This window comes from Chiloscyllium punctatum, chromosome 52 (genome assembly GCF_047496795.1).
Source record: "Chiloscyllium punctatum isolate Juve2018m chromosome 52, sChiPun1.3, whole genome shotgun sequence".
NCBI classification, from domain to species: Eukaryota; Metazoa; Chordata; class Chondrichthyes; order Orectolobiformes; family Hemiscylliidae; genus Chiloscyllium; species Chiloscyllium punctatum.
Genome location: NC_092790.1, coordinates 18,613,778 through 18,635,895, shown reverse-complemented (window position 1 = coordinate 18,635,895; position 22,118 = coordinate 18,613,778). Strand labels below are relative to the sequence as shown.

The window sequence follows — 22,118 nt, the reverse complement described above, 5'->3', positions numbered from 1 at the left end:
CAAACACTGATGTAAGCAGTAAAACGTTACGCTATTTGCCAGCCACTTAGAAATATTCCTGCAATCTGTGTCCCGAGGAGAGGTGAGTTCTGCAGGTGCTGAGGATCAGAGGGCTTATGCCTGAAACGTCTAGATGAAGGGCTTATGCCCGATACATTGATTCTCCTGCTCCTCGGATGCTACCTGACCTGCTGTGCTTTTCCAGCACCACACTCTCGACACCAATCTGTGCCCGTCTGTTTCTGGGATGTAAAGCATTTTTGTAAACCCTATTTCACAATCTTTACATGTCAGTATGTTACTGGACTGTAACTCAAACCTTTTTAAGTGTAACTTGTTTTACTCTGTAGGTGCAATCCATTGACATAAGAATGTGTTTCATGTAGTATCTACAATTTTGAATGTACCAGATACCACTTTGGACAGACTCAGGTAAGACTCACTACCCTCCACTCCTATACCCTATGAATATCAGCTTCTACACACAGTCACCCAAGGCTGGAATCAAACCTGGGACCCTGGTGCTGTGAGGCAGCAGTGCTAACCACTGAGCCACCGTGCCACCCCAATAGCAGGGTTGGGATCTCCAGTGAGAATATGCCCAACCATTTTATACTTACAATGAGAGCCTATATATCAATCTGCAACTCGCAGATTCTGCCACGTGAATATGTGAGTACAGCTGTCACTCTCTCCCTGTCAGTTTCTGCGATGAGTGAAGTTATCTGCCTGTACCTGTTGGTTTCCAGTCACTGAATATGCGAGTATTACTCTCTCCCAATAAGATTTTTGTATATGCATACTTGAGTGAAGTTATCACCCCATACCTGTTGGTTTCTGCTATGTGAATATGACAGTTTTTACTCTGTGAATGTGATTGTTTAATTATCAATCTGTCCTTGTCAGTTTCAGCATTTTTAAAATTTGAACATTGTCATCGATATATACCTGCCATCTTCTGCCAAGTGAACATGTGAGGTCTGTATTGAAATGTACTTTTGCTTTCTGTGGCATGAATGCATGAGTGTGGTTGTCAATCTTTCCCTGTCTTAACATGACCCGGGAATGAGCACCATTGGAGCTTCATAAAGGGACAATGTCCCAGCTTGAAACCTTCTCTGCCCTTTCCCCCACAGCCCCAGTTTTGTTCAAACTGGGAGAAAAGGGAATGAGGGAAATGACCAATTGATGTTTGTTTTTTGGGAAGCATTGGGAAAAATAGCGCATGCGCGATGCTGCCCCCTCCCAACACTGACTGTCCCTGATGAGAGGAGCGCATACGTGAGGCCCTCCCCCAGCGCTGTCATTGAGGAGCATTTACTCATTGATTGCACGAGTAATGATTGCAGACCGCAATGGAGAGATCAGCGCCCAGGGAAGCGAGGGAACAGCAGGCTCCTTCCAGCAGCACATCGGGATGGGATTCTGGGACACAGAGGGGGCTCCGAGACCGGGATTGATTGGGGGTGAGTTCAGGGAGAACCGGGGGCTGTTTGTAAGAGGCCGAGCGGAGCAGGAACTGGTCCCGGAACTTGGAGTGAGCGGGCTGGGGGGAATAGAGAGGCCTTTCTCGGGCTGTGTGTGGGCCTGCTGAGGGAGGGAGAGCGGGAAGAAGCTGCTGTGGGACATTCTTGTGGTTTTTAATCCCCTAAACACTGATGGAAATTTATTGTTTGGCTTCTGTTTCACGCTTTTTGTTGCGAATAGACATTGAAGTAAAGGACAGTAGAAACAAATGTAATAATCCTGTGAAGGGTAAATATAGCAGGCACCAAGAAACGTCACAAAGTGTGTGAAATCGTGCCCAGTGTTCGCCTTTCAACAGGTGGTATATTGGGAATCGGATATTGAACTGTGTAATCATTACATTTGTGGAACTATGCATTTCTTGGTTAGTTTATTTTTATCTTAGTAAAATGTTTTTGAATTTCGAAAATAGAAAAAGACTGGAAGGAGCTCAGGGCTCGAGTGGAACCAGGATCTGCACTGTTCACGTTACCTTGTTCAAAAACAAAGAATTATAATGATCATGTCCTGAATATTGCATTAATCATTTGGTGTCTTCCTACTCAGCTGCTAGTGATGTACAGGAGCTCTCACTTTTGTCTTTCTCCAGGTAAATATTTGATGGATCAATCCAAGGGTGACCAGCTGCTTCTCACACCCAGCAGGTATGTTACCACTGTCAGAGAGGAGAATGTCCTTTCCTCTGTCTGAGTGGATTGAATCGGACGCACTTTGAGCTCAATTTCCAGAAGTACACATTCAATCAGAGTTAAACACAACTGACAATATATAAATCTATATTATTTCACCTTGTTCTCAATGCATACCACCTCCATGATGGTAAATTCCATTATTCAAAGCCAATTATCAATCATAAGATTAGAAGCAGGTTAGACTGTATGCTTGTAATAAATATACATTTGAACTGCATTAAATCCATATGTAGAAAAGGCATTTTTAAAGTTATAATTAATAATCAATCATGCTGTTACATTGTTATAACAAGTATATATGAAGTGATATTGAGTGCAGATATAGAAGCAAAGTTGGACATTGAGTAACTGAGCAGGACAAATTGATTCTTTTGATAAATAGTTGTCCTGGATAAAGACAATAATCAAACAATATAAATTCCAAAGGAACCTCTTGGTCAACCATGATCGACAGATGATACCTAAAGCTCATTCACACACGTGCATACACATCTGTCTCTGTCTGTCAGCCCGGTGTTGATGAAAATACACTTTATACACACTCCCACACTATTTAATGTATGAAACACTGATTGATAAGACATTTAAAAAGGGCAGCATGGTGGCTCAGTGGTTAGCACTGTAGCCTCACAGCACCAGGGTCCCAAGTTCGATTCCAGCCTCGGACGACTGTCTGTGTGGAGTTTGCACATTCTCTGTGACTGCGTGAGTTTCCTCCAGGTGCTCCGGTTTCCTCCCACAGTCCAAAGATGTGAATTGGCCATGCTACTGTTAGGTGCATTAGTCAGAGGGAAATGGGCCTGGGTAAGTTACTCTTCGGAGGGTCGGTGTGGACTTGTTGGGCCAAAGGGCCTGTTTCCACACTGTAGGGAGTCTAATCTAATCTAAACCCACCTCATAAAGTGGATCAGATCATGACATGCAGGACTAGAAACACAAGGAGACATACAGACAATTTCAGTGTGATATAGACCAGTACCACCCTTCAAAGTGACACAGATTGGCAGCACAACAGAAAATTCACTCACGTTCAGCCAGTGAATGGTTAAAGTTCAATTTAGGCCCACAACTACTTCCAGATATGGACAGTCATAAATTGACTGACCAAATTATTAAATGCTTCAGAAGATGTTAGTATTAGATTATTGCAGTGCCCAGCAGCAACTGCCAAAGACTACTGCACACACAAAATGTAAAAATAAAACTGAGATTGAATACAGTAAAATTCAAATTCTTGGCAAAGATAAGTATTGAGCCAACATTAATCCCTCAATCACCAGGTTTAGCGAACATTGAACTGGTTTATCCTACACCCTGACTGAAAAAAAAACAACTGAACAGAAAGAGAATGGCATCCATATACTCGACTTGTCACTGCAAACTGAGCAAAACAGGTACTATAGGTATTCAAAGGCTGATAACTGCAGAACTAATCTCAAATTGGCATTTACACTGAGACACTGGCAGTGAGTGAAAGAAGTTCAGAATCCCAAACAGTCAATGGAAACTAGTATGGAGAACAGGTAAAGAGTAGAATGTCCCAGCACAGACACAACACGCTGAATGGCTGTACAAATTCTGTGATTGAGTCATAAATCACAAAATGCAGAAGAGTCTAAGGCCCAATCACAACACCCTAAGAACTGCTATCATAGTTTGAATCACATTCACAGAGACCTTTTTTTTCCCAAATTCAGTCATGGGATGGGGGCATCAGTGGCTAGGCCAGCATTTATTGCCCATCCCTAACTACTCATGCAGTACTTGAGGAAAGACATTCTGGCTATTGAGGGAGTGCAGCGTAGGTTCACGAGGTCAATTCCAGGAATGGCAGGATTGCCTTACACGGAAAGACTGAAGCGACTGGGCTTGTATACCCTTGAGTTTAGAAGACTGAGAGGGGATCTGATTGAAACGTATAGGATTATGAAAGGATTGGACACTCTGGCAGGAGGAAACATATTTCCGCTGATGGGGGAGTGCCGAACCAGAGGACACAACTTAAAAATACGGGGTAGACCATTTAGGACAGAGATGAGGAGAAACTACTTCACCCAGAGAGTGGTGGCTGTGTGGAATGCTCTGCCCCAGAGGGCAGTGGAGGCCCAATCTCTGGATTCATTTAAGAAAGAATTGGATAGAGCTCTTAAAGATAGTGGAGTCAAGGGTTATGGAGATAAGGCTGGAACAGGATACTGATTGGGAATGATCAGCCATGATCATATTGAATGGCGGTGCAGGCTCGAAGGGCTGAATGGCCTACTCCTGCATTTATTGTCTATTGTCTACTTGGGAGTCAACCACATTGATGTGTGTCTGCAGCCACATGTAGGCCTGACAAGGTAAGGAGGGCAGTTTCCTTCCTTCAAGCACATTAGTGAAGCAGATTAATTTTTCTGGCAATCAACAATACATTCTAGAATATTATTGGTTGCCAGAGAATTGAGCAACTTGGATATATATAAGAGTCGAAAGTGACTGGAACGCATTGGGAACTTCACTCATAGTCACACAGCAGAAACTGGCATGTAAACATCAAATCCTAAATTCACACATGGACACAACTGAAGCTGACAGACATCGATTGATTTCTGCTCTCACATATTCACATTGCAGAAACTGAAAGGGAGAGAACAATAATCACGCGCACACACACGCACCTGTGACAGGTACAGGTTGATAACTAGACTTAACAGATTTGCATAGCAAAACCTGACAGTTACAGTATGATAAATGAATTTGCATATTTATAAATAAGAAGCTGATAGATACAGTTTAATAACTGCACTCTCAGATGCATAGCAGAATCTGACAGGGACAGGTTGGTAAATATCTCACATGCAGGTGGCAGTAAATTTCAGAGAAAGATCGATAACTACACTCTCATATTCACAAAGCAGAAACTGACAGGAATAAATTGATTTTGCTCCCAATTTCAAACCACAAGTTTTTTTTTAAGATTAGATTACATTACTTACAGTGTGGAAACAGGCCCTTCGGCCCAACAAGTCCACACCGACCTGATAAAGCGCAACCCTCCCAGACCCATTCCCCTACCCCTAACACTACGGGCAATTTAGCATTGCCAATTCACCTAACCTGCACATTTTTGCACTGTGGGAGGAAACCGGAGCAAACCCACGCAGACACGGGGAGAATGTACAAACTCCACACAGTCAGTCGCCTGAGGTGGGAATTGAACCCGGGTCTCTGGCGCTGTGAGGCAATAGTGCTACCAACAATGCCACCGTGCCACCCATCAAGTTGATGTGTACACTTTGATAACAACATTCACATATTCACAGAGAAGAAACTCCCAGCGACAGATTGATAACAAAACAAAAATTGGTGGACAATTCACAGGTCTGGCAACATTTCAGGACTAAGTGACCGGTCCTCAGAACCGGTCAAGGAAATGCACACAATGTGGTCTCCTCTCTGTTGGAGAAACTGAACGCAGAACGGGTGTCCACTTTGCAGAACGCCTAAATTCTATCCAGACAAAAAGACCCTGAGCTTCCAGTTGCATGTCACTTCAACACACCACCCTGTACCTTGGCTAACATCTTGGTCTCAGGCTTGCTGCAGTGCTCTAGTGAAGCTCAGTACATGCTTGAAGAACAGCACCTCATTTTCTGCTTGGGACCTCTACAGCCTTCTGGACTCAGTATTGAGTTCTACAAATGTAGGGCTTGAGCTCTCCCATGTCATTACCCAAAACCCCACACCCCTTGTTAACACAGTCAGTTGCTGTCCACCACCAATTGTGAGCCACTAACATACCTTATTAATTGGCTATCCACCCTCTTAGTCTGACAGTTATCCTACTGTTCTTCTCTTTCTTTAGACTCTTATCTCCATCTGTCTATTACTCAGCACCCTTCCACCCACCCTATCTTTTGTATAAAAACTAATATTTTCCTAGCTACCACCAGAAAACACAGAAGTTTGAATACATCACCCAACAAACTCAAGAACAGCTTCTCTGCTGTTATCAGACTTTTGAATGTACTGCTCAAATTTTAAGGTGAAAGTGGGTACTGCAGGTGCTGGAGCTTAAAGTCAAGATTAGAATGGTGCTGGAAAAGCACAGCAGGTCAAGCAGCATCCGAGGAGCAGGAAAATTCACGTTTCAGGCATTCCTGATGAAAGGCTTTTGCCCAAAATGTTGATTTTCCTGCTCTTCGGATGGTGCCTAACCTGCTGTGCTTTTCCAGCACCACTCTAATCTCACTCAAATTTTAACATTAATCTCTCTGTTTTTGCAGCTTTAATACTGTATTACAGATTCTGTTCCAGTACCCTGATGCATTTTGTCTGATATTATTTGCCTGTAAAGCACACAAAACAATAATTTTCATTGTATCACAGTGTGTGTGAGAATAATAAATCAGATCAAATCAAATGGATAACTACATTTACATATTCATATAACAGAATCTGAGAGGTACCAGTTGATAACTACAGTCACACTAACTGACAGAAAAAGATGAGTAAATACACTCAAAACACTGATATTAGAGCTTGACAGGGAAAGATTCATAACTAAACTCTCACATTCACAAAGCAGAAACTGATAGTGACAGGTGAAAACTCAGTTCACACATTCATATAGCAGAAATTGGAAGGATTAGCAATACACAAACATATTCACCAAGCAGAAACTGACAGCTACAGATTGATAACCATATTTATGTATTCACACAGCAGAGTCTGAAAGGAACAGACTGACAGTTACACTCACTTTGACAAAGAAGAAAATGACAGGTAGAGAATGATAACTGTATTCTCACATTCACATCACTGAAACCGACAGCTACAGTTTGATTAATACCCCCATATTCACAGAGCAGAAGCTGATGGGTACTGATCAATAACTGTATTCACATATTGACAGGAAGAAACTGACAGGGACAGATTAGTATCTACACTGTCATATTGACGTAGTAGAAACAGATTTACAATGCCAGTCTGGTGTCAAAGAGCAAAACCTGACAGATACTGTTTGATAATTGCTCTCCCATATTGATATAGCTTAAACTTACAGGTAGTGATCAATACCTACATTCTCACAGAATAAACTGATGGGTACAAATTGATGACTGCATTTAATATTCAGAAAGCAGAAACTGACAGGTAGAGACTAATATCGAAACTTGCATTCTCATAACTGAAATTGACAGGTTCAGGTTGATAACTACACTCTCAGACACACAGCAGAAACTGTTAGGGACAGATTGGTAAAGCAAACACGCACATTCGCAGGGCAGAAACTGACAGGTATATATATTGATAACTAAACTTGCATATCCACATAAGAGAAACACTAACGAATGTATGAAATGTATTTATCAACCAATCCCTGGCAGTTTCCTCGATGTGGATACATGAGTTCAGTTATCAATCTGCACCTGTATGTTTATGCTGTGTGAATGTATAAGTCACCTCTCAACCACCTTCTCTATAATGAAGCCTGAAGTCCCTCAGCCTTTCCACATAAGACATTCCCTCCAGACCAGACAACAGCCCAGTAAATCACTTATGAACCCTTTCAAAGCTTCCACGTCCTTACTGTGATGCGCGGACTAGAACTGGATGCAATTTTCCAAGTGCGGCCACATCAGAGTTTTGTAGAGCTGCAGCATGACCTCATGGTTCCAAAACCCAACCCATCTCCCAATAAAAGCTAACCACCTTCTTAACCACCCTATCAACCTGGGTGACAGCTTTCAAGGATCAAAGTATATGTATACAGAGATCTCTCTGCTCATCTACACTACTGAGAACCTTACCATTAGACCAGTACTCCTTCCAAAGTGGATCATCTCACACTTTTCCACATTAAACTCCATTTTCCACCTCTCAGCCTAACTCTGCAGCTTATCTATGTACCTGTGTAACCTGCAACATCCTTCAGCACTGTCCGCAATTCCACTGACCTTAGTATCATCTGCAAATTTGCAAACCTATCCTTCTATGCCCTCACCCAAAATATATCCTTGTGGTACACCACTAGTAACTGACACCAGGATGAACATTTCCCATCAACCACCTGTCTTCTTTCAGCTAGCCAATTTCTGAGCCAAACTGCTAAATCATCCTCAATCCCATGCCTCCATATTTTGTGTAATATGCTACAGTTGGGAACCTTGCTGAAAACACCTAATTAAACACTTTACTGAAATCCATATACATCGCATCAACTGCTTTACCCTCATCCATCTGTTTGTCACCTTCTCAAAGAACTCTAAAGTTTGTGAAACATGGCCTACCCTTCACAAAACCATATTGGCTCTTCCTGATCAACTTACTCCTATTGAGAAGATTATAAATCCTGTCTATTCCAGCCTTTTCCAACATTTTATCCACAACCGAAGAAAGGCTCAGTGATCTGTAATTACCTGGGTGGTCTTTATTCCCCTTCTTGAACAAATGGACAACATTTGCTATCTTCCTGTCTTCTGGCACTATTCCTGTACACAATGACGACATAAAGATCAAAGCCCAAGGCTCTGCAATCCCCGGAACATTATGGGCAGTTAGCATGGCCAATTCACCTCCCTGCATGTCTGAATTGAGAGAGGAAAACTGAGCACCCGAAGAAAACACACTCGGACACGGGGACAATGTGCAAATTCCATGCAGACAGTCGCCCAAAACTGAAATCGAAGCAGGGTCCCTGGCACGGTGAGGCAGCAGTGCTAACCATTAATAAAATTGGCAAGCTCAGTGTTAATTCCAGCCCAGAGAGAGGACCAGAAAAGACATGCGGAACTAGAAACACACCCTTCCACTCCAACATCATCACAACAACGAGCAAAAGGAAACAGCCAATACCACAGTCACTTTGTGTGACAGGCACAAAACAAATCTCCCTCAGTCAGTCTGACAGTAACAGAATCACCATCCACTTCACATTTCAGGGTTAGCACTGCTGCCTCACAGCGCCCTGAGACCCGGGTTCAATTCCTGCCTCAGGCGACTGACTGTGTGGAGTTTGCACATTCTCCCCGTGTCTGCGTGGGTTTCCTCCGGGTGCTCCGGTTTCCTCCCGCAGGCCAGGTGAATTGGCCATGCTAAATTGCCCATAGTGTTAGGTATGGGGTAAATGTAGATGTAGGAATGACTCCGTGTAAACTACCCAATCAGGAACCAGACTTTTCCCCCATCCCTCATTAGCTCCGAGCCCGCTTTCCCTTAGTCTGTGTCTGAAAGCGAGCGGCGAAATGGCTGATGAGAAGAAAGCACAGCAAGCGTCCAAGAAGGGCGCCAGCGAAGGGCGGTAAGAAGAGGAGGCGGTCCAGGAAAGAAAGTTACTCAATCTACATCTACAAAGTGATGAAGCAGGTTCACCCCGATACCTGCATCTCCTCCAAGGCCATGAGCATCATGAACTCGTAACCGATATCGTAACCGATATTTTCGAGCGTATCGCGGGGGAGGCTTCCCGCCTGGCCCATTACAACAAGCGCAGCACCATCAGCTCCCGGGAGATCCAGACCGCCGTGCGGCTGCTGCTGCCCGGGGACCAAGCACACCAGCTCCAAGTGAAGGACCGCACTGCACTGAAACATATACACATCCACAACCCAAAGGCTCTTATAAGAACCTTTCTGAGAACCATTTCTTTAAGGATTGTTTGTTTTAGTTTGCATGTTGATAAGGTATTTTAACTTTTCGTACTACATTCACTTTTATAATTGGTTTGCAGGTTTATGAGATACGAGAATGAAGGGGGTGGGGTAAGAATACATCACAAACAGCCCCTTCCCCTGTCAGTAGAGAGACAGCAGACACTGTGAGTCATTTTAAAGATTGATTTGTTCTGGTCTGCATGTGATTGTTGGCCAAGTATTTTTAGTCGCATACTATATTTGATTTTATAAATGCGTTGCAAATTGATGGGGCGAGGGCAGCGACTCCACGCTTCAGGCTCTCTGCCTTTATTCCTGATGAAGGGGTTTTGGCCGAAACGTCGATTTTACTGCTCCTCAGATGCTGCCTGAACTGCTGTGCTCTTCCAGCACCACTAATCGAGAGCGACTTCATAAACAAGCCCTTCCCTGTCTGTAGAGAGAGAGCAGACAAAAAAAAACCGGAGTCTTTTCATCCTATTTGTTCAAGTTGTTGAGAAAGCCTTGGTGGAATGTTAACACTTATTTTCACCCTGGCAAACTACACGGAAGTGCCCACAGCTTTCAGTCCCATGGATTGATGTATGTTAGTCTTTTTTTTACATTGACAATGCGCGGTTTTTCAGCACTTTCTGCTGTTGGTGAGAGGTTTTCAAAGTGAACCGAGAGAACACCAAAACAGCTGCCGGGCTGAAATGTGACTTTTGCTGAATCTGATCGAGACCGATAAGGGAGGCCAACTTTAAAATATCGTGTAAACACCGTGTTCGCCATTGATACTGAGCCAGAAGAATGTTGTGTGCTGCTTTATCAGACTGCAATGTTTGGCCACTTTTGTTTCAGCCTTTACTCAAGGTTTAGAAAATAACCCACTCAAGATCAGAAATGGACAGATACGGGGGGTGGTGTGTGGATGGAATGAGGGAAAGAAAGACCGTGTGAAGTATACAGTTGTAGACTAAAAGTAAATTAACGAGTTTTTAAAAAAAAACTTATTCAGTTTTTTGTACTTTTCTTAGTGTAAAACATACTCCTTTGTTTGAAAATTGGCGGGCTTTTCAAATTAGAAAGAAGCGGTTGATGATTTGGCGCCGGTACTTTCCGCCCCCCTCTCCGTATTGGGGAATGAGGCAGATATCTGATTGGGAATTGAAACAACATTAGGAGGGGCTGAACAATGGGACCAATCAGAAACGGCCGCCCCACCATCCCTCCCGAAGGTATAAGAGGCCGCGATGTGGGCGGAGTGCACTATTCTATTTGATAGTGCTGTTGAGATTGTGACTATGACTGGAAGAGGAAAGGGCGGTGGGAAAGCTCGCTCCAAGGCGAAGTCTCGGTCGTCCCGGGCTGGCCTGCAGTTCCCGGTGGGCCGTGTTCACAGGCTCCTGAGAAAGGGTAACTATGCTGAGCGTGTGGGTGCCGGAGCGCCGGTCTATCTGGCTGCGGTGCTGGAGTATCTGACGGCTGAAATCCTGGAGCTGGCCGGCAACGCGGCCCGGGACAACAAGAAGACCCGCATCATCCCCAGGCACCTACAGCTGGCCGTGCGCAACGACGAGGAGCTCAACAAGCTGCTGGGAGGGGTGACCATCGCTCAGGGCGGGGTGCTGCCTAATATCCAGGCCGTGCTGCTGCCCAAGAAAACCGCCGCTGGGGGAGCCACTAAAAAGTGAAGAGACCATTCTTGAATCAGACAACCCAAAGGCTCTTTTCAGAGCCACTCACAGCATTTGTGAAAGGAGCTAAACTCTGTCGGATTGATTATTTTCCTCTTTGTACCGGACATCAATGAATTTCACGCTCCATTTAATTGGATACGGTTGTTGTCCGTTTTATCATAAAATGCAATTGTATGAGTGTCCTCTTATTGAACGGTCACTGCCTGAGTGATCTCGGTCTTCAGTTATAGAATGGCGGCACGAACGTCCGCGATCGGGTTTGACCTCACATTAGATTCACGTTTCCTTTAAGTGCAGTAAGGAACAGTCTCTGACCCTCTGCTCGGTCCATATTCAGTCTTTTATCCCCTGCCTTTGGAGAGAGAGAGAGCAGATTGAACACCAGTGAGAAATTTTCAGCTTTAAAGGCGGGAATGGGGTGAAGTGAAATTGTCTGAACTTTAATTTCGTAATCGAAAAAGCAATCCACGTGTACGTGCTCATTTATTCTCCTCTGTAAAACTTTCTGCCCTTTTATACGTGATGGCGGGCATTTTAAACTTTGAAAATAAGCCGTTGGTTTCTTGGCGCCATATTTTCCTTTTCTTTCTTGCCTCCACTTCACCAGAAGCCATGTTAACGCAAAGGGAGTCAAAGGTTTTTCCAGAAACATCTAACCCAATACCAAAATTTGATGTTAAGATCACACTTCTTATTACTAATTTTAAAATAAATTCTGCAATTTATAATTACACAACCACACTTTATCAATACATTTTTATTTCATCCACGTTATGACTTGCCCGAAGACAATTTGTAATCGCTGCCCGAACAGGCAGATGGAAAGAAGGCGCCATTAAAATAGCCGTATGATGCCTCGGAAATATGAATACTGCAATACGTAACATTAATGTCTGGGTTCTACAATAAATTTTTAAAAAACTATTCATGGCATGGACAACTAATTGATATTATTACTGAGATAGACAAGTACTCACGAGAAAGAGGATCGAAGGTTACGGGGGGCAGGCACAAGAATAAGTTTGAGAAACATCGATTAGGAGCGAATGGCAGAACAAGCTGGATAGGCAGAATGGCCAAATGTTGTTTCTGCATTTTAAAAGTCATGATGCGATTTTTTTACATGGAATAACCAGATTACAGTCGTCTTGAATCGCCGAATAGCTTATTATCTACACTGCAGGAATACTTGCAATTATGAAATAATTGGCTACCGTAAACAGCAACAAAGCAGATCCACTGTGAAGGCTCTCGGAAATATGAATACTGTAATATGCAACATTGCAATAACCAGCTGCCTCTAACAAACGGACGGTATGTAACCCATTGACGTTTACGCACCAGTGTTGAAGATAGATAAACTGAATCCTCATCCAAAATAGACATTCAGGAATAGCATTATAATCTGCAGTTATTAAGAGCATTTTCAAAGTTACAATGAAGATAGATAAATAGGCCACATTGTTGCATTGTTTCAACAAACGTCCGTGAAGGAGGGGGTTAAGTACAAAGATGGAGGGAAACTGTGCTCACTGACAGGGCAAGAGTTACCGAAGAGTTGTCGAGTCATGGAGACGTATACCATGGAAACAGACCTGTCCATGCCGACCAGATATTCTAACCTAATCTAGTCCCATTTGCCAGCACTTAGCCCATCTCTCTATAAACCCTTCCTATTCATATTGTTAAAGTACAGATTTGAGGCAGCCCTGTGGACTCAGATCTGTCTGCAGATTACTCCACTCTTCTGTCTCCTTTTTACAAAACTTTACAAAAAACACTGCATGTTCTTAATTAGACAGACAGTGGAAAGGCAATAATTCGTAAGGAACAGAAGTTAATTAACAGGTCTGTGTGTGTTTAACTGATCACTCCTGTAGGCCCTTAGCCATCCATCAGGTGGGAAAAACAAATCCAGCCCAGTCAGTGCCTGTTGGTGAGGTCAGACCCCATCATAAAGAGGTATCATCTAAACTAAGTGGGAGAGGTCATAAGGTAACCTTGCACAGCTTGCATGTCAGATATCATTGTTTTACAAAGTGGCATCTTAGTGAGGAGGGCAAACATTGACCATAAAATGGCTTCCTGACAGATTGTGTCAGAATCCCTTCAATGTGAGGTTTAGAATAACTTTTAAGCTAAGAGCAGACTCCTGTTTTTTATCTTAAATACAAAATCATTCTGTATCTGAGGCTGAAACATTAAATTTTAAATGGTTTATTAGTCTCAAATTAAAATTGCTTTCTTTTCAGGGTTGTGATTCAAAGTTAAAGACGACAGAAGATCTGCCGAGTTCAAATTGACAGTGGGGCAGTCGTGATGTGTAGGAACACCAAGTAAGTTAAAGCTTCATCAAAATTACATTTTAGAGTTTGCATTTCATAATCAGCAATGGCCACGCAAAATCATCATAAAGTCCGAAAATGCAAAACATTCATCTCTCTCTCACATGCGCACACACACATGGGTAATAAAAACCATTATAATTGATAGCACCTGACAGTTTATTACAGGGTTTTTTGACATGCTTCTGAGATGTTACAAAATTTCCGAGTTCACAATCAAACACTAATTAATTTAATAAGTTAACAACTGTGAATGTTATCACTGTGTCTTTATTACATTGATGCTAAGGCAAATGTTCTTAATTGCTTTAGAGCATCCTGTTATCACTTGGTGAGAACAGATTTTTTTTTATCTTCTGCACATCCTAGGTTCCCCCTTTTGTGGCCTGATGCCTCTCTGCCTGTCCTGTATATTTTCTTGTGTTCTATAAATCAACATTACATTTAGTCTAAGTATTTAAGGACAAAATTTTAAGGCTCTCTCATTATACTCATTCAGATGCCTTTTAAATGTTATAATTGTACCAGGCTTCACCACTTCTCCATGCGACTTATGATTTTACAAACTTCTATAAAGGTCATTCTCCAGGGAAAACAGTTCCAGCCTGATCTGCCTCTGCCTACAGCTCAAATTCTCCAACCGGGATGAAGCATATTTATAAGGAAGTTTGTGTGTGACTGAGAAGGACAGAATTAATCCATGACTGAATAGTTGTCACCTACTGAGATAACAATGAAATAATGTGAATTTCAAACAGACAATCTATACAAGTAGCTCATTAGATTAGATTAGATTAGATTAGATTAGATTACTTACAGTGTGGAAACAGGCCCTTCGGCCCAACAAGTCCACACCGACCCGCCGAAGCGTAACCCACCCATTCCCGTACATTTACCCCTTACTTAACACTATGGGCAATTTAGCATGGCCAATTCACCTGACGTGCACATCTTTGGACTGTGGGAGGAAACCGGAGCACCCGGAGGAAACCCATGCAGACACAGGGAGAATGTGCAAACTCCACACAGTCAGTCGCCTGAGTCAGGAATTGAACCCGGGTCTCTGGCGCTGTGAGGCAGCAGTGCTAACCACTGTGCCACCGTGCCGCCCTATACTTGCGCTATACTTGCAACATGTCCTTTCTATAACCCACTAACAATACAACTTGATAAACTTCTGCCCATTTCTCATCTGCCTGAATGTGATGTTCTCCATTTCCTCATTAAGACATCATTTTTAAGATAATAACAATTAGGGACTCATTTGGATTCATTTTGTGTATGCCTTTTGATACAGTTGCTTTAAATTTTCATCTTTTTGCTGTAACTCAGTTAATTTACCTGAGCTAAAGATGTCTGCTTTGTCATCTCTGTTCCTGGTTTGTCTCAGCCATCTGATCGAACAAGGTCTCTGCTAATTTTCCTTCAACTTTCTTATCTGTACTCTTTGAACTTTCCTGTTTCAACTGGTGACTTTGTGAACTCGTTACCACACAGTCAGGAAACATCCGAGTTGCCTGAATTTCCATTGACTTTTCAACCACAATCGGCAGCATTCCCACCAGTGAATCAGTAACATCATTAGCAAGGACAAATTGTATTCAGAGAGCTGAAAGTTTGTCCAGTACTCCTACTATGACTTCTCCCCTCTTCACTCGACATTCTAACTCACTTCTTACAACTGAGCATTTCTTATTTCAATATGAATTCCAGTTACTCATACCTTTTCTGGCAATGGCCCTTCAGAGGTACATATATCCTCATCTTTTAGCATCACAGGTTGAGAGGATTATTGTATCTCTGAATATTGCTACCTCTTTACTTGCTGCTCCTGGCCTATGCGAGTAAAACCATACACTGTGAAGTTGAAGTTAAGAAGATCTGCACTTCCTCCATAAACAACCTCCAACCAGCTTGTACACATTGCTTTCTGTTACCACTCCAACAAAATTCACTGGCTTATCCGGTTTTCCTACATCTGGTTCTCAGTGCTTTTCCTAACCCACTAATAGTGATTCCATGTTGCCTACTTTATTGAAAACACCAGAGCTTTTTCAACCTGTGGTAAATTATCCTTATGATCTTCACAGAGAGCGACATTTTTACTTTCCATGTGAGAATTTCTCTTACCCACAATTATTATCTGTCATGGATTGAAATTGATTTTGGCAGCCCAATTTTGATTTATTGATCAACTCAATCATCAGCCATTTCCGATGCCATTCTTGCTGTTTTAACTCTCTGCTCTGACACGTGAGTTCTCATTACTTCAGGAAATGAATTTTTGAACTCCTGTCTAAGTGCCAACTTCCAAAGTTCAAACCCCCCATTCTTCCTTACCTCTCTCTCCTTTTCTCTCTCTTCTGCTTTTAATTGTAATTCAAACTGTTCAAGCCATTTCCTTGACTTTTACCTCTAACTCGAGCTGTTTCACTTGCTTTAGAGAAGGCATGTTAGCCTTCTCTAAAGTTTCTGATGGTGTTTCCAGTAAGTTTAAATGTTGAGTTATTAATGTAATTATCGCCTTTTTCCACGTGGAAGGAGGCAGGTCAAGCTCCAGCTTGTCTGCTAATTCCAGAAGCTTGGCCTTAATCACTCTTTGCAAAAATCTGAAGTCACTTCTTCCATCCCCAGAAAACTCTTGATGACTCAGAGACTTTGCTATCCCTTGGAACTTTTTCGAATGAAGGGCTGATGCCCAAAACATTGATTCTCCTACTCCTCAGATGCTGCCTGACCTGCTGTGCTTTTCCAGCACCACACATTTGTCTCTGATCTCCAGCATCTGCCGTCCTCACTTTCTCCAAGCGCTGTTTAAACCAACTGAATTCAACACTCGGAACAAAAGACACTAATACTTACCACTCACTGCCTTTGAGTCCAACAACCCAAATCCCAAATCAGAACTACAGAATAAGTTCTGCACATAGCCCCCAATCTGTTATGGAAAAGGCCAGACTCCCTCCAAACATTTTAATAAACTAACCCCGACCTTAACTTTGCTAGTTGTTTTAAGTGGGTGTAACGAAGATATTCCAGGAGAAATGCAGCTGGTCAAACCATGCAGTTTTAAACCAAACAGTTTAATTTACCAATTTACCGAATGATACACAAACAAAAGCGAACTGAATACTAAAATAACTTAAAAATCTGAAAACCCAACAGATTATACCAACTTAATGATGGTGTTCCCAACATTTACAACAATACCCATAAACACCCCTTGGTACAAAAGGTAAAATCAAAAACAGGGTCTTACAGGAGAGATGTCAGACAGAGAGCACAATCATGGACCTGCTTCTTTGGCTTCAGCAGCTTTTTCAACTCCCTGACTGCTTTCAGTCTTTAGCCAGACAGCCAAAAACCACATTTGAAACCAGAGAAAAGCTGAGCTGGGAAAACTGGGACACTCCCCTTTCGTTGTACATGTGTTCTTTTTAAAAACGTGGAAGCCTTTTGCCTGAGGCATTACCCATTAGCTATAATCAAAATAGCCCTAAAACCCATCAACTCCGACTTTTCGGAGCCTGTGTCTTTTACAAGCTTGTTAAAGGAGCAGCAGCATCACAGCAGACTGGTCAAAGAAGTAAAAGCCCATGGGATACAAGGTACTGTGTTGAATTGGACCCAAATTTGGCTAGTCACAGGAAAGATAAGATAATGGTCAATGGTGGCCATTGTGAATGGAAAGTTGTTTCAAGTGGTGCTCTGCATGGCTCAGTGTTGGGACCTGAGCTGTTTATTTTATACATTAATGAGTTGCAGTAGAATATGTTTGGCAAATTTGTGAAATTTGCAGACGGCACAAAAATTGGCCGTGTAGTGGATAGTGTGGTGGATAGCTGTAAGCTCTAAAACTATATTGATGGTTTGGTGGAGTGGGCAGGAAAGTGGCAGATGGAGTTCAGCTCTGATAAGTATGAGGGAACGCAGTTTGGGAAGTCAGACAATAAATGAGAATATACTGAAAGGGGCAGGTGAAGTGCACATCTTCGTGTGAAAGTGCACAGGTCCCGAAAGATAGATGGGTTTGTAAAGAAGGCACATTTAATGCTCTCCCTCATTGGCAGAGGGGTGAATGCAAAAATAGGGAAATAACAATGAAACTATATGAGGCACTGGTCGCTACAACAGGAGTATTGTGTGCAAGTCGGGTCACCACATTACAGAAAGGATGTCACTGCTGTGGAGAGGAGTGCAGAGGAGATTTACTAGAACATTGCCAGAATTGTAGCTATCAGGAGAGATGGGAGAGGTTGGGGTTGTATTCCTTGGAACAGAGGTGCCATGATTAAGGAATACAGGGCGACCCTGTATTCACGAGTCCAGTTATCGTGGTTTACCATGGTCCAAGTACATATAAGGGCATGTTCCAGAACTAGGGACCAGGAGATTGCCGAGAAGGTATATTTCCCATTTAAATTAATGGTTTTGCACCTAGCTGCGGTTTTGCGTTTCCTCTGTTGGTCCTGGAACATATCCCCCATGGATAAGGGGTGGGGGTGGGGTCTACAGTACTAAATAGTGAGCTACCTGATGAAGGAGTAGCACTCTGAAAATCTGCACTTCCAAATAAACCTGTTGAATTATCTGATGTTGTGTGATTTTTAACTGAGTCGAGAGAGGGGGACATTAGGCAGGAGGAACCTGTTTACTTGGGCAGAGGGTTAAAAACTAGGGATCACTGATTCAAGCTCAGTGGTTGTAGGATTAGATGATATAGGGAAAAATGTTATTTTTATGTGGAAAGTGGTGGGTATCTGGAATTTGCTGCCTGATTTGGTGCTGCAGGCAGAGACCTTACATTTTTTTAAAACAAACATTCCCTGGAACTGCACCTCAGGTGTTGTAAACTGCAAGGTTACGGGCTGTGCCAGGATGGTGGGATGAGAAAGGGCACCTGGGTGTGTTGGCGTTGGCATGGACATGAACTTTACATTGATGTTGTCAATCACAACTGATGTTGATTTACAGGAGGTATCTCTTCTGTCTTCCTCAAGGCAAGTACTCAAAGGACCAAGACAATGTAATATTCCCTCGGTACAGAGCCAAGTGTGACCAGCTGCTTCAAACAAACAGCTGTCAGAGCGAAGAACATCCTTTCCACAGTCGCAGAGTGGATTGAGTCAGACTCAGATTGAGCTCCATTTCCAGAGAGATATGTTCAAACCAAGAGTCAAACACCACCAAGGAAATGGAAGTTTATATTTTTTATCAACATTCTCAATGCGTGCTACCCAGTTCCAATCAAATTGAATGAATCCTCATCCGAAATATACATTGCATTAAATCTGAACATGGAACGGTACAGCACAGGAATGGGTGCTTCAGCCAACGATGTTGTGCCGAATGAAATTTAATCCCTTCTGCCTGCCCATGGCCCATATCCCTCCATTTCTAGCATGTTAATTTGCTTATTTTAAAGTCCCTTCAATACCTTTTATCGTATCTGCCTCCATCACCACCCCTGGCAATGCGTTCCACTCCTACCACGCTCTACCCTGTCTCACCTTATATGCATGCCTCTTAGTTTTAGACATTTCAACTCTTGGAAAAAGACTCTGACCATCAACCTTAAACATGCATCTCATAATTCTACAGCTTTCTAGATGTAGGTTTGCTCACTGAGATGGAAGTTTTGCTTTTAGACGTTTTGTAGGTAACATCAGTGAGCATCCGAGCCTTCGGCTGAAGCACTGGTGGTATGGCCCACTTCGTTCATAGGTTTAGGTTTCCTTGGGTTGGTGATGTCATTTCCTATGTAGTGTTGTTTCCTGTGGTGAATGTATCTACAAATATACATTCACCCCATAGACTTGCATGTGTTTGTGAGAGAGAGAGCATTTGAGTGTGAGTAGACATGTGAATGTGTGTGTGTATGCTTGGAAAAGTGTGTGTATGAGTATGATAGAGTATAAGCCTGTTAGAGGGTGTTTGCATGGGTGTGAGTATGGGGGGGTGCATGTATGAGGGAAAGTGTGTGGATGAGAGAGGGTCTGCATGAGCGTGTGTGTGACAGGAACCCAAGGTCCCGATTGAGGTTGTCCTCACAGATTCTGAACTTTAGTAAGGATACTTTAAGCATTACAAATCGAGGTGAACAAATAGACTATGCTGTTAGTTTGATGTGAGGTAGGTAGTGAGCACAGTGAAGGAAACATTTCAGCTATCAGTAACTGAGAAGGACAGAATTAATCGTTTGTCACAATACTCTAAGTATGGCCCAAGCAAAATCAACCAATAAGGCAGGCACGCCATACGCTGCCTTCTCGATACCACCCTATCTACTGGCATGGCCACTTTCAGGGAGCTATAGACTTGAACCCCAAGATCCTTTTGTACAAAGTCCAGCCATTTACTGTAAACCTTTCCTTAACATTTGATCTCCCAAAGTCCACCATCTTACACCTTACTGAATTAAACTCAATCGGTCATTTCTCCACCCATATCTACAAGTGATCTATATCCTGCTGTATTCTTCGACAAACTTCTATACTACCCACAAGTCCAACAATCTTTATATTATCAGCATTTAGTAACGATAATTTTAATGTTACAATCAAGGTGAACAAATAGCTGTTGCGATTAGCTTGAACAACCATAAGTAGATATAGAGTCAAAATTGAATTGAAGGGTACATTTCAGCTATTAGTAACTGAGAAGTACAATTAATCTTTTGTCACATACATAGACACAGCAATCAAATATGAATTCCAAATGCATAATCTGTATCAAAGCCTTACATAGAATGATTAATGTGTAGGTACGTAACCAAACGTTCTCACCTCCCCCCACTCCCCACCCCCAACACACTCGCACACAGGTAGTCTCTCTCTCAGACTTACGATGAGTTTCAAAAACATACACCGCCCTGACACACATTACAATGTCTAACAGCCATGCAGTTACATTGACATTGCAAGTAACACAAAATGTTATATTCAAAATGATTTCTACCAACAGATCCTTTGTCAGAGAGGCCTATAGCACAGAATTAGGCCCTTCAAAACTTATGTCTGTACCGATCAGAAACAATCAGCTAACAATTTTCATCCTGATCAGCCAACATCCAATTGCATAAATGGATCATGGGAGCAGAGGAGCTTATCATCCCCATGTTTATCAAACATCATTCTGCAGTAGAAGACTTTGCTTTGTCTGTTTCAGTCCAACCAAAAATTTATTTTTTTTTCAGATAATTATGTCCTTCTTTCAAAATTGTTGCAATTTTCTACAAAGAGCTCTGCATTCCTCCTCCCCCTCTCTGGAACGTATCACAAAAAAAAACATGAAATCTGGCTGTAAAATTCATAATCAGTGGAACCTCATAACCACCTTTCAAAGCAGTGGAGAAAAGGGACAAAAAAGCCAAAATTGGTAGGTTTGTAGAATTGCACATTTTATCTTCAAGCAGAGTTGAACACTGCTTTTGTTCAATAAATTGAATTTGGCAGTTTACATATTCCGCACTGCATGACAAAAAATAAAAGTCCTTTTCCTTTCCTCCTCCCTACCGCGAGAGCAACGCAAAGGTACTGCTAATGGTGCATGCTCACACTACAGAGCAGTGGAATGTTCTGTCTACATCAGAAAAAAGAAGTGAATTAGCCAATTATCTTTTCTGTACAGGGAACATTATGGTCAGTCAGCTCCAATGCAGCTGAATTGTTCACCACAGTTTCATTTAGTTGCAAATGAATTCAGTTTACACTGATTGTTACTTCAGCAATGTTCAGAAAAGTACATCACGATGCACTGAAACAAACTTGATGGCATTCTGAAGACCAACATTTTATATCATTACTCTCTGTTAGATTCCGCGCTATCCAAGATACAAAAGGTCCATTGTGTTTCCTACCTTGACTCAGAAGAGCAGAACTGAATCCTTTCTGTTGCAGTGTGTTACGTTTTCACTTACACATGATTCCTACAGGCACTAACAATTAAAGAACTTTGGCTGTTTTCCATTCACGACAGGAGACATGTGTTGTCAGTCTGTATTTCAGTTCAAGAGTAAACTCCCTCTCACTCAGCCACTGGATGCTAAAAGGAAAATAATAAAATTTGGCCTCAACTATTTCCAGATATGAATTGACTCTCAACATCACTTATCACAGCTGAGGATACGCAGCGCCTGATAAAGTCTACCACACATGCACATACATGTAATGTAAAAATAAATTGAGACTGAAATGCAATAAAATTAAGCATCATTGAAAAGTGTTTGTTTACAGAGTT

At 42.3% G+C, this 22,118-nt stretch overlaps 1 protein-coding gene and 1 long non-coding RNA gene across 2 annotated transcripts; both read left to right on the top strand.

Moving 5' to 3' along the window:
• The first annotated feature begins 1,319 nt into the window (after window positions 1-1,319).
• LOC140470851 (uncharacterized) lies at window positions 1,320-2,314 on the top strand. The gene is made up of 2 exons (XR_011956754.1): window positions 1,320-1,466; window positions 2,117-2,314. It is a non-coding gene; the product is annotated as an uncharacterized lncRNA (long non-coding RNA).
• Window positions 2,315-11,139: 8,825 nt separating this feature from the next.
• LOC140470832 (histone H2A-like) lies at window positions 11,140-19,893 on the top strand. Its single transcript, XM_072566813.1, has 3 exons — window positions 11,140-12,849; window positions 13,788-13,871; window positions 18,881-19,893. Exon 1 carries the CDS (start codon window positions 11,140-11,142, stop codon window positions 11,527-11,529), a length of 390 nt encoding a protein of 129 aa, XP_072422914.1. The 3' UTR covers window positions 11,530-12,849; window positions 13,788-13,871; window positions 18,881-19,893.
• Window positions 19,894-22,118: the final 2,225 nt, after the last annotated feature.

What these genes read in the sequence shown, in the direction of transcription:
- LOC140470832 (XM_072566813.1), top strand. Translation starts at nt 11,140, where the DNA reads ATGACTGGAAGAGGAAAGGGCGGTGGGAAAGCTCGCTCCAAGGCGAAG.